Consider the following 13,251-nt stretch of genomic DNA (forward strand, 5'->3'; position numbering starts at 1 on the left):
GCAGACACAGGAGCATCTAGGATGTTGCCAGGGTTCGGGGCAAATGCACGTTCTGTCATCTCAGCTTGGTCTTCACCTTGTACCCCAGTCCTCTTCACTCTCTGATTTACTCCAGAGCCCTTTTCCCTGGGCATCTGTTGCAAAACTTTTCTCCTCTCCAGGCACCCATACCACAGCCAGCAAAAGGTCTTGCCTCATACTTTCCGGCCAGCCCAAGCTCCCTCTTCTCTCAGTCTACACCTCCAGTCATCTCCACCTCACCCCCACTCTCTTCCTTTAGTCTCAGAGGAAGAGAAGATGGCCCTTCCCCTTTCATAAGTTTACCTGATCTGGGCCCTTGAGTCCATCCCTTCCTGTCTCCTGTAGATATCACGCCCTCATTCCCTTCCCTCATCTTCAATCTCTCCTTCCCTACTGTTTACAAACATTCCCCATCCTAAAAAACCAACCCCCAAACCCCAACCCTTTCACTTGCTCTTACCTTATCCTCAAGGCGTCTTGGTTCTCTCCAGTTCATAGCTAAGCTTGTAGAAAGCTCATCTAGCCTCATTGCCTCCCTCTCCCCAAGTCGTGAGCACTTCTTCTCTTGCAGTCTGCCTCCCCCCCCCCACTCCACCCAAACTCCTTTCTCCAAGGTTACCAACAATCTGTTCAATCGGAAATGTCACCTTTTCTCAATCTTGGTCCCTCTTTGGGTTAATCAACCTCTCTGCACACTCCCTCCCATCTCCTCCCCTGAGGAACTCTCTTCTCCCGAGGCTATTATGCTCTGTCCCATCTCTGCCTCTGTGCCTTGGCATCCCTTGTCTGGAACGAACTCCTTCCCAACATCTGGCTCGTAGGACCCCAGCTTCCTTCCAGTACAACTTAGGGGCCACCTCCTAGGGGAGATTCTTCCTCTTCCTCCCTCTGCCCGTCCCCATTTGGTAGCACATCTCTCTCTTAAAATTACTTTGTGTCTACTTAGCCCTTAGTTTGATTCCCCCTTGAGGATCAGGGTTGGTCTTTGTTTTGTCTTTGTATTTCTGATGCCTAGCCCGGGGCGTTTGCACATAGTAGGAGATCGTTTAGTTGCTTGATCAATGTGGTCAGTGTGGCTGCTTCCCCTACTGAATCAACAACTGTCAAGCTCTCCCTTAGTAGGGGCTCTTTAAGAGTTACCAGGGCTGAAGAATGCCCTTCCTCAGAATCTTTCCAGCTTCGTAGTAACCAGCACACCTTGGATTGCACTGATAAATTAGGTCCTTGAAGAACCCTCGATCCTTTCCATATCAGTCTAACTCTCCCATTTGACAGATGACAAAATTGAGGTTCACAGGCATAAGTGTAGGATCATGGGCTGGGAATGCTGGGATATGTGGCCAGTCAGTGCTTGCCTGTGCTAACGGGATGCTAAGACTTGTAATCAAATGACTACATCCTAACTTACAAGCAGAGAACCATGGGAAGTGGAAGGCATTTATTGTGATAGTGTACATGTGCCACAGCTTCACAACCAGGGTACTGATTAGGGGCCACCTTTAATGGGAGTGGGGCAAAAGTATCTTTTTCTAGAGAGATGGCAGTTGTAGGTGAAGGATTCTGGGGTGTATCTGGAAGACAGCAGGGAGTGCTATAGACCTCGACAATGGAGGGGAAAGAGCATTAGGCTGTCAGTTTGACTTGGGTTCAGAGGCCCTCTGTGGCATGTTATCCATTTGCAATAAGTATTAGCGTCCCAAGGGTGCTCATTTGCAAATTGGGGATAACATTTGCCATAGCAGATTGTTGGGAGGATCACATGATGTGATGTGGAATGGATTTGTAAGTGATTTGTAAACTAGAAAAGGGTCCTGCTGATAGTGAAGAAAGGCCTGGCAACAACCTGTGCAAGTGCTGGAGGCAGCCACAGGAGCCAGGTCCCATTCCTATCCTCTAAGTGACCTTGGATATCTAACCTTGCTCTACCTCAGTTTCTTCCCGAGTAAAATCGGGAGTTTGACCTAGGTGGTTTCTGAGATTCCTTGGAGCCCTGATTGAGTGACCACATCACAGGCTCTCAAGAGTTAGGGAGGGTCCCCGGGAGCTGTCACAGGGCTTAGTACCCGACGATTGCTAGCCAGGGAGGCAGCTCCCGGGGACCCTTCTTGTCGTGTCGAGATGGTGCCAGCTGGGCAGTGTGCTCGCATGTGCTTTGGTCGTCACTGGGGGGAGGAGAAGCTGGAGGGCAGGTGGCCCGCTTGGCAGCCAGATCGGGGCTAGCGCAGAGAGCCCCGGATCTGGAGGCGGCAGCGTGCCCGGCTGGGGGCGAGGAGCCGCGCCTCCCTCTTCTCACCCGCCTGCAGGCGGGGCTGCCAGGCGGCCCGCCCGCCCGCCCGCAGCCGCCGCCGCCGCCGCCCGCTGCCCGCCGCAGTCCGGCTCCCCAGCGGCCAGGCGCGCAGGGTGCTGCCGCTGGGTGGGTGGCTGGCTGGCTGAGGGGGGACACGCCGGCACTGGCACGTTCCCGGGCCGCCAGCGTCTTTCCGGCCCGAAGGACAAAGGTCACGGGGTGCCAGGGCTGCACAATCAAGCGCCGAAAGGGGGCCGAGGCAGGTGCATCGCACACCTTCCCGGGGCCCGGGGCCGCGCCCGCGTGAGCGGAGCCGCCGCCACCACCGCGGCCGCGGCCGGGCGGGAGACAGCAGGCAGCCAGCGGGCGGGGCCAGCGGGCGGCAGTCCCCGCGGCGGCAGCCATGGCAGGCATGGCGGCCGCTCGCGGCAGTCCTTAGGGCCTCGGCGCTGCCGCAACAGGAGCAGCGGCGGCTGGAGGAGGAGGCGGCGGCGCCTTCGGGGACTGCAGCAGCCGCCGCAGCCGCAGCCGCAGCCGCAGGGACAGCCGCCACAGCAGCCGCAGCAGCCGCAACCACCGCAGCAGCAGCAGCAGCCGCTGCCGCAGCAGCAGCAGCTACGAGCGGGCGCGGCCAGGGCAGGGGCGGCGGCGGCGGCGGCGGGAGCCCGGGCAGCAGCCGCAGCCCCAGCAGCAGCAGTAGCAGGGGCGGCGGCGGCGGGAGCCCGGGCAGCAGCCGCAGCAGCCGCAGCCCCAGCAGCAGCAGCAGCAGCCCGAGCAGCAGCAGCAGCAGCAGCAGCAGCCCCAGCCCCAGCCCCAGCCCCAGCAGCAGCAGCGGCAGCCCGAGCAGCAGCAGCAGCAGCAGCAGCAGCAGCAGCGCCGCCGCCACCGGGGCCATGGGGGCGGGGCCGGCTGAGGCCGCGCGGAGCCGCCGCTACCTTAAGGGCCAACAGGCGGCCCCCGAGCTGAGCGCCGACGAGGGCGGCGGCGGGGACAGCGGGGACGGCAGCGGCGATACAGCTCCCAGCGCCGGCGGGGGCTCGGGGAGCACGGGCACGGGGGGCACGGGCACGAGCACGGGGGGCACGGGCACGGCGGCCGGAGGCGGCGGCCTGCTGCTGCGGGAAGGGGCCGATGGCAGCGGCAGCAGCAGCAGCGCAGGAGGAGGCGGATCAGAAGGAGGAGGCGGATCAGAAGGAGGAGGCGGAGGCGGTGACTGTGTCGGCGACGGGGATAGCGAAGCCGACGGCGACACTCTGGCCTTCCCCATGCACACTCTATGGTACGGTGTTCCGGGGCCCCAGTCACGTGACGGGGCCCCCCGGGGGGGTCCCGCCTGCTCCTCACGTGATCCCGGCCGCCGCCGCCGCCGCCGCCGCCGCCGCCGCCGCCGCTGCTGCCGCCGCCGCTGCCTCCCCAGCTGTAGCTGTAGCCGTAGCCGTTGGCATCGCGAGGCGCGCGCGGCCACCGTCCCCGGGGGGCGCGGGCCCTGGCAGACGCGGCCGCTCGCGGCCCTCCGAGCCGGTAGTGGCAGGTCAGAGGCCCCTGCTTCCGGTCCCCGCCCGTCACCGCTCCCCCACCGCTCTCCCCCAAAGCAGCCCCCAGCCCCGGCCTCGGCCCGGGCCCCGGCCCTGGCCCTGGCCCTGGCCTCGGCCCCGGCCCCGGCTCGGGCCCCGGCCGCCCCGCCGCCGCCGCCGCCGCCCGTGCCCGTGCCGGTGCCGGCGCCGTCTCTGGCCGATCTGCCGCGGAGTGCCCTGGCCGGCCGGCTCGGGGCCCGAGTCCGGGGAGACAGCTCGCCCCCGCTCCTGCCACCTCCTGCGTCCCCACCCCGGCCTGCCCCTGCTGCCCTGACCCCGACCCCGGCCCCTTTTCCTCCGCTCCCCCTGCTCCCTCCGCTCCCTCCTATCGGGCCGGCCTCCGGAGGATGGGGCCGCGACTTCGGCCGATGGGGCGCTCCGGCCTACCTGCTGGGGGCCACAGGGTCTGCGTAAGGGGACGGGAGGGGTCCGGGGGATGGCGGGTGGACGGGGCCAGCGCCGGGGGAGGGGACCGAGCCTGGGCCAGGGCTAGGGCTAGGGCCAGGGCGGGGCCGGGCCGGGCCGGGCTGGGCGGGCCCGCCCGAGCCGATAGATCGGCCTAGTACGGAGTCCGAGGTCAGTAGTTGTTACTGTGCACTGGAGAAACCCTCTGCTGGTACAGGTAACGGAGCTCCTGGCCCCGGAGCAGTCCGTCAGCACCAGGCTGGGATACAGTATCCATTGTGGTTACAATGTATCCAGCTCCCAGCCGGGCGCTGATTGCGGCAAGGTGCTGGGGCCCCTGCAGCCTCTCCCTTGCCCTGTTCCGGGGCAGTGATACTCCGGAGGAGGGGGGGGGGGAGGCTTACATTTAAGAGTGTGAAATTGATTCCACTTGGTTACAAATTAGGCTCCTTCTCTCACCCTTCCAGGATCATGGGGAAAGTGCACTCTTGGGGGCATTAGAGTGGAACAGCCTCTTTTTGTCACTAAGTGAAAGCGGACACATGCCAGGTTGTTCATGACAAGCAACATGGCTTACTGGCCTTGGGATTAGGCAGATCTGGGTTCAAAATCCTGCTCCGGAAGGCATCTGCCTAGCACTCAGCCTCTCAATGCCCTTGGGAGTTTCTGGAGGAACATCCTAAGTTTCTCCTGCTGATAGAATTAAGGTCTTTGTGTGTCCCTGTCCTCCCCAATCCCCTTACAATTTATAAATATTCCGCATTTATGGGGCACTTTAAGGTTTAAAAACGCTTTTCCTGTATTATCTCATTCAACCCTCCTGGGACCCCGTGAGGGAGATACTGTCATTCTCTTCATTTTACAAATTAGGAAGAGAGGTTCAGTGACTTACCCAATGATGATCAGAAAGAAGCAGGATTCGAATCTAGGTTTTCCAGGTGTCAAGTCCGACAGCAGATCCTCTGGGTCCCCATGCCTCTTCAGGACTCGCTGTCCTCAGGACAAGGTGGCTGAATAGCAAAGACCCTGGCTCCTGGGAGGAGACAAAAGGGGATGGAATTTAAGCCAACAGAGCCATCCATGTGGCACTAAGATTCCAGCGAGGCCCCTTCACAATTTTGCACTAATTCGAAATTATATTCCTTGTGATTGGACCATGGATGCTCTTTTCTTTTTCAATCTACAGGTGGGTGATGCCAATCACAGCCATGAAGAAAAAGGTAAGCTAAGACTATCAGAAAACCATTCTGCATGCAGGCTAAGGGCCAGGGGCCAAAGGCTTGTAATAGCCCAGGTCTGATGGTGGCCCTGCTTTCCCCAAGCCCTTCTCATCATGGCTCCAGCCGGACTCCTAGCCTGATCTGCTACTGCTCTCCTGCCTGCACATCCAGCTGGTCCCCATCCATGGCTTGCGCCTTCCCTGCCCAATTGTCTGCCTCTTGAAGCTTTCCACCTCCCCTCTAGACTCAGCCCCAGGGCCACCTCCTATGGGAGGCCTTTCCTGATTCTCCTCCTCCCACTGCCCCACCTCCAACTTGGTATAATTCTCCCTACCCAGAAGATATTGTGCTTACTTATCTCGGGATACTTTCTGTCCCAGTAGAATGTAACTCCTTGAAAACAGAGACTACATTGTTTCCATCTTTGTATCCTGGCTAGCACAAATCCTGCCGTGCACATAACATGTTTAATATTGGTTGGATCGAATTCCACATGGGTCTTTAATGCATGTTGGAGTGGAATTTATGCATGTGTGGTAACTCAGTCATCACTGAGTTGGTGCGGGCTTGTACTTTGAAGGAAATGTGATTGTATGTGGTAGGGTACTTTAAAGATATTTGTACTAAGTTCTCAGGACTAGTGGGGAGGCCCTTGAAAAAATAGGGCTTTTGGTTCCATTTTTTTCAGTCAAATGTTTTTTTCCTCTATCCCACTCCCTCCCCTAAAAAGAAAAGGAAAACCCCTGTAACATACAAATAGTCAAGAAAACAAAATGGCCAAATCCTGCCCGCCCCCCCCCCACGTGCCCAGCTCTGCCTATTTAGTCCTCACCTCCTTGGCAGGAGGTAGGCAGCTTTCTTTTCTTGGGGGCAGAACCAGTACTTGTTGAGAACTTCTGCTTAAGTGTCTGGGAGCCAATGCAGCCACCTTGAGAAAGTGGGGCAGCCACAGCTGCACTTGCAAAAGCATTGAAGGCCGTCTTTCTAGCTCCAGTGCATTCTGTGGAGGGTGTACTGACTCTGACAAAACCCTGGGCCTGAGGGATACACAAAGGGCCTGCTTCTCCTCTCTCTCTCTCTCTCTCTCTCTCTCTCTCTCTCTCTCTCTCTCTCTCTCTCTCTCTCTCTCTCTCAACAATATCCTTTATTGGATTGGTTTATATGCTGAATTCCTTGAACATCTGATGCAATTTTGATCATTCCTCTCCCAATATTTACAACCAGAAAGTCTGCATCTTGCATTTCAGAATTGGATGTGGTATTTCTAATCCCTTGATGTTAAAAGCAGGGTCATAAGATTGTGTATTTACATGTGGATAGGACCTTAGTGTCCCACTCTCTGGTTGTGCAGATTGGGAAACTGAGTCCCAAATTGGGGAAGTGATGGGTCTTGTGTCATACAGCTGGCTCTCCTGCTCTTCTGCTTCCAAATTGAGCACTTTGCACTGCCCTGGGCACAGGGAGCTTAGAGGTCAGTCATCTCCAGCCGTTCCTCCCCCACTAATAGTTTCCACCTGAATTTTGGAGAATGAGGTGGAAGGGCTTAGAATCACGTATTCTCTTCCTGTGGACATACACCCTTCACTTCAGTAGTGTCCCTTCAGTACCAGGAGCTCACGTCAGGTCTACTGATTACATTTGATTACAATCTGCAACTCTCAGCTGGCTTAGTTGTGACCCTTGGGGATGTTCCAATCCCTTCACCTTTGACTTTATCATATTTATTATTCTGTGTTAGTGACTGTAAGAAAGCAGGTTGAGAAGACAGGTGAGAAGATGTATAGGAGAGTACGGAGAATACAAGCCTTAAGTCGGTCATCTTCCTGACTTTTTACACTCAAACAGATTTCTGCTGCTATTATTCAACAGACCTTTCTGTAAAAAAAAAAAGTTTCCTGATATCTTTTAGGTTTGATATCCTTTTCATTTCTAAGTATGTCACTCCCCCTCTCCTTCCCAGAGAATCATACCATGTTGGAAAGAATTAAAAAGTAAGCAGGTCAGCAAAACCAAGAAGTATGTCAGCCCTGACAGTGTACAGAGGGCATAGAGTGGCAAGGCATCTCTCTGTGTGCTGCTAGAAAGGAGACATGGGAGCCTCAAGGAGCTTTCATCACCCTTTCTTTGTCTCCTTCTGCCTAAAAAAGGGTGCTTGGCTCTCCCCTGGACTGCCTAAGTGGTCTCTGTGGATGCGTTTGTGATTGGAGATGCTGATCAGACTTCAGGCACTTTCTCTTAGAGATGTACAAGGAAGATGGAGCAGCACTTTCTCTCTCTTTCGTTATTCTTTAGTTTGGTCTCTGTCTCTGTCTCTGTCTTGAGTTTGAGTCTCTCTTCCCCACAGCCAGGGGAGTCACTGAGCCAGAGGGCACAAACAGTTGTGTAGCTCTTAACAGCCCAGTTACTTTGGAAGCTCATTGTCCTACTGGAGATTGTACATGGCTTTAGGAGGAAGTCCTCGAAGACAATTGCAACTTGTTTTATTTCCGTGGCCTGCCCCCTGTCCGGATGTTCTGGCTTTATCAGAATTGGAATAGACACAAGTGAGAGGGGCGAAAGTGCTACAGTGATAGGAAGGTGAAGAGGGGGGTGGTATGGCCGGAACCAAAGAAGGAACCTATGTAGCCATATCTCTGTCACATTACTTCATCTTTAATCCCTTGCACTGACCTTTGAATATGAGGCTCTCCTTCAGTGAATGTTTTCTCTCCAGGGCTTAGTACAGTGTTCTGTATATGTTAAGAACTGAAGCAATGAGCTCCTGCCCCAAGGTGCTCTGGGAGAACGACAATGACAGGAAGGTAGCCGGCCCCTAGAATGCCAGGCGTCTGCCCTGTCTTACTTAATAGACACTTTTTGGCCCAAGGTTCTTTGCCTCATGTGAGGTCTGGCATCAGTGCTACATGTACACCAGTGTAGCTGGCATCATTTCAGGAAAACATCCAAGGGGAGGGGAACAGGGGTACCTGCATTTGTAACTCACTGGAAGTGAACACTTTGTTTTCTTCTCTTATTAAACAGGTACTGTTGATGGGGAAGAGTGGGTCTGGCAAGACCAGCATGAGATCGATCATCTTTGCGAATTATATTGCGCGAGATACCCGCCGCCTTGGTGCCACAAGTAAGTTCCTTCATTTTTACCTCAAATCTCCAAACCACAGCTTTTGTTTTTTTTTGTTTGTTTGTTTGTTTTTCTTTTTGCATGGGGCAATGAGGGTTAAGTGACTTGCCCAGGGTCACACAGCTAGTAAGTGTCAAGTGTCTGAGGCCAGATTTGAACTCAGGTCCTCCTGAATCCAGGGCCGGTGCTTTATCCACTGTGCCACCTAGCTTTCCCCCAAACCACAGCTTTCAACAGTGGCCCTGGCACATGGCTTTAGAGGGCTCTTTCTTAAGAACACAGGCCTCTTTCCTTAGCAAACCAGACAACTGCCCAGAATGGCCACTGCTAGAGGAGGCCCTACTTGGCAGAAATGCCAGGGTAGGTGGCAAGGGCAAGGAGTAGGAATGGGCAGCTCATCAGCTGAGGCTGTTGAGCTTGCAGGCCCTCCGGGCATTGGAGAAAGCAGGTACAGATTTGGCTGATTGTATAGTGAACCACACCCTTTCCATAGTGCCTTCTATGGGGGCCATAGATGGGGCATCCCCTGTCACTGTAAAGGAGGAAGAGCTGAATACTTTCTAGAATCAAGAGTAGTCAGTGGTTGCTTTGTGGGGACTATCAGTGAGTGGGTAGAGAATAGCTAGACTCTCATTAGCAGTAAATGGCTTAAGGGACTGCTAGAATGAGAAGCCATGTTAGGCTAGCTACACATACTTGTGGCCAATGGTATCATCAGCTGCTCTTTTGTAGATCGACCTGGGGGCTCCAGCCAGCCTCCCTTCCTCCCTCCCTACCACCTTCCCTCTCCCTCTCTTTCCTTTTAGGGTGCTCAGTCTGGTAAGTTTTGGGTTTCTTGGCCCAGGAGCCTTCAGGTCACATACTCAGCCTGACCCAACCTGACCCCAGCAAAATTTTGGCTTTTCTCTAGGCCCCAGGGGCAGGCGGCTTTATTTCAGATTCTTTGGCTTTGTTTTTTGCTCTGTTTTCTTCTCTCTCTGAGACATGTACATAGAAGTTTGGAAATGGAGCTGGTGAGGTGGGAGGACAGAAATACAATGTTGACAATTGCCCAGGGAGGTGTCTGTTTCAGCTTGGATAACTTGTGTACAGGGAGTTCTGGGAAGATACTTCTCAGTCACAGTAACCTAGTTACTCATGTAACCATCGCGCTGTGATAACATTTGTATACATTTATCCATCAGCTTAAACATTCTCTTTTTTTCTTGCCAGGCAGCCTTTTGAGCACATTGGGTTTTTTCTTCCTTCCTTGAGCTATTTCTTTCTGTTTTCATTCCCTGATTAAAAAGCCTGGTGGCAGTGCCTGTCCTGGGGAGTGGAGGTGCTTTGGCACTCAGGGAAGCCCCCATTCTTCAGAGGTGGCCTAGTGTTAAGAGCATCCCCTTCCCCCATCCTTCCCCAGGCCCTTTTAAGCCTTTGTCAGCCTTAAAACACTTGAGGCATTCTCACTAAGTCCCAGAAGCATTGATCTGATAGGTGTGAGGTGGTACCTCAGAGTTGTTTTTTTGTTTTTTGGTATTTTGGGGTTTTTTTGGTGGGGCAATGAGGGTTAAGTGACTTGCCCAGAGTCACACAGCTAGTAAGTGTCAAGTGTCTGAGGCCGGATTTGAACTCAGGTCCTCATGAATCCAGGGCCCCCCGTTTTGTTTTTTTGAATTATAAAAGTATTTTATTATTTTCCAGTTACATGTAGAGATAGTTTTCAACATTTGTTTTTATAAAATTTCTAGTTTCAAATTTTTCTCCCTCCCTGCCCCCTTCCCAAGACAGCAAGTAATCTGATATAGGTTATATATGTACAATATCATTAAACATATTTCTGCATTAGTCATGTTATATAAGAAGAATCAGAGCAAAAAGGAAAAACCTCAAAAAAGAAAAACAACAGCACCAAAAACAAAAGAAATAGTATGGTTCAATCTGCATCCACAGTTCTTTTTTTTTTCTGGATTTGGAGAGCCTTTTCTATCATGAGTCCTTTGGAACTATCTTTGATCATCATATTGATGAGAAGAATCAAGTCTATCACAGTTGATCAACACATAATGTTGATGATACTGTGTACAATGTTCTCCTTGTTCTGCTGTTTTCACTCATCATCAGTTCATGCAATAGAATTCCATTACATTCTTATACCACAACTTGTTTAGCCATTCCCCAATTGATGGGCAGCCCCTCAGTTTCCAATTCCTTGCCACCACAAAAAGAGCAGCTATAAGTATTTTTGTACACATGGGTCCTTTTCCCTTTTTTATGATCTCTTTGGGATAAAGACCTAATAGTGGTATTTCTGGGTCAAAGGGTATGCATAGCTTTATAGCCCTTTGGGCATAATTCCAGATTGCTCTCCAGAATGGTTGGATCAGTTCACAGCTCCACCAACAATGCATTAGTACTCCAATTTTTCCACAGCTTCTCCAACATTTATTATTTTCCTTTGTTGTCATATTAGCCAATCTGATAGGTTTGTGGTGGTACCTCAGAGTTGTTTTAATTTGCATCTCTCTAATCATTAGAGATTTAGAGCATTTTTTCATATGACAATAGATAGCTTTGGTTTCTTCATCAGAAAACTGCCTGTTCATATCCTTTGTCCATTTCTCAATTGGGGAATGACTTGCATTCTTAATGAATTTGATTTAGTTCCTGATATATTTTAGAAATGAGGCCTTTAAAAGAAATACTGACTATAAAAATTGTTTCCCAGCTTTCTGTATCCCTTCTAATTTTGGATGCATTGCTTCTGTTTGTACAAAACCTTTTTAATTTAATGTAATCAAAACCATCCATTTTGCATTTCATAATATTCTCTATCTCTTGTTTGGTCATAAACTGTTCTCCTTTCCAGAGATCTGAAAGGTAAATTATTCCTTCCTCTCCTAATTTACCTATGATATCACCTTTTATGTCTAAATCATGTACCCATTTTAGTATAAGGTGTAAGATGTTGGTCTATGCCTAATTTCTGCCATACTATCTTCCAGTTTTCCCAGCAGTTTTTGTCAAATAGTGAGCTTTTATCCCAGAAGTTGGAGTCTTTGGGTTTATCAAACACTGCATTTCTAATGTCATTTACTACTGTGTCTCCTGTGCCTAGCCTATTCCACTGATCCTCCTCTCTATTTCTTAGCCAGTACCAAATAGTTTTGATGACTGCCCGCTTTATAGTAGAGCTTCAGATTTGGTACAGCTATCCCACCTTCCTGTGCATTTTTTTTTTCATTATTTCCCTTGAAATTCTTGACCTTTTGTTTTTCCAGATGAATTTTGTTATTATTTTTTCTAGCTCTATAAAATAATTTTTAGGTAGTCTGATTAGTATGGCACTGAATAAGTAAATTATTTTAGGTAGAATTGTCATTTTTATTATATTAGCTCTGTCTATCCATGAGCAATTGATATCTTTCCAGTTATTTAGATCTGATTTGATTTGTGTGAAAAGTGTTTGGTAATTATGTTCATAGAGTTCCTGGGTTTGTCTTGGCAAGTAGACTCCCAAGTATTTTATATTATCTACTGTTACTTTAAATGAAACTTCTCTTTCTATCTCTTGCTGCTGGACTTTGTTGGTCATGTATAGAAATGCTGATGATTTATGTGGATTTATTATTTTGTGTGTGTGTGTGTGTGTGTGGATTTATTTTATATCCTGCTACTTTGCTAAAGTTGTTCATTGTTTCAAGTAGTTTTTGAGTTGCTTCTCTAGGATTCTCTAAGTATACCATCATATCATCTGCAAAGAGTGATAGTTTTGTTTCCTCCTTGCCTATTCTAATTCCTTTAATTCCTTTTTCTTCTCTGATTGCTAAAGCTAACTTTTCTAGTACAATATTGAATAATAGAGGTGATAATGGACATCCCTGTTTCACCCCTGATCTTATTGGGAAGGCCTCTAACTTATCTCCATTACATATAATGCTTGTGGATGGTTTTAGGTAGATACTCCTTACTATTTTAAGGAAAGCTCCACCTATTCCTAAGCTCTCTAGTGTTTTTATTAGGAATGGGTGCTTTATTTTGTCAAAAGCTTTCTCTGCATCTATTGAGATAGTCATATGATTTTGGTTAGTTTTCTTATTGATGTGGTTGATTATGTTCATAGTTTTCCTAATGTTGAACCAGCCCTGCATTCCTGGTATAAATCCCACCTGGTTATCGTGTATTATCCTGGTGATCACTTGCTATAATCTCCTTGCTAATGTCTTATTTAAGATTTTAGCATCAATATTCATTAGGGAAATTGGTCTATAATTTTCTTTCTCTGTTTTTGCTTTGCCTGGTTTTGGTATCACCACCATATTTGTGTCATAAAACGAATTTGGTAGAACTCCTTCTTCACCTATTTTCCCAAATAATGTGTATAATATTGGAATTAATTGTTCTTTAAATGTTTGGTAGAATTCACCTGTAAACCCATCTGGCCCTGGGGATTTTTTCTTAGGGAGTTTATTAATGGCTTGTTCAATTTCTTTTTCTGATAAGGGCTTATTCAAGGATTTTATTTCCTCTTCAGTTAACCTGGGCAGTTTGTATTTTTGTAAATATTTATCCATGTCATTTAGATTGTCAAATTTATTGGCATACAGTTGGGCAAAATAATTCCTAATTATTGCTTTAATTTCC

The 13,251-nt window shown here is 50.1% G+C and overlaps 1 protein-coding gene across 4 annotated transcripts in view; it reads left to right on the forward strand.

Annotated features, from left to right (window-relative positions):
- Positions 1–3,376: 3,376 nt before the first annotated feature.
- Positions 3,377–13,251, forward strand: part of LOC122733662 (ras-related GTP-binding protein A) — a 47,278-nt gene continuing 37,403 nt past the window's right edge. The window contains exons 1-3 of one of the 4 annotated variants that reach the window (XM_043974243.1): positions 3,377–3,587; positions 5,474–5,507; positions 8,529–8,628. In XM_043974243.1, the coding sequence (XP_043830178.1) occupies positions 3,574–3,587; positions 5,474–5,507; positions 8,529–8,628 (148 nt within the window). In that variant the 5' untranslated portion in view covers positions 3,377–3,573. Of the gene's footprint in view, positions 3,588–3,692; positions 3,840–4,109; positions 4,293–5,473; positions 5,508–8,528; positions 8,629–13,251 lie in introns of those variants that run through there. The other 3 variants (XM_043974246.1, XM_043974245.1, XM_043974244.1) reach the window with 3 other exon arrangements.

The sequence above is a fragment of the Dromiciops gliroides genome, chromosome X (assembly GCF_019393635.1).
Source record: "Dromiciops gliroides isolate mDroGli1 chromosome X, mDroGli1.pri, whole genome shotgun sequence".
NCBI classification, from domain to species: domain Eukaryota; kingdom Metazoa; phylum Chordata; class Mammalia; order Microbiotheria; family Microbiotheriidae; genus Dromiciops; species Dromiciops gliroides.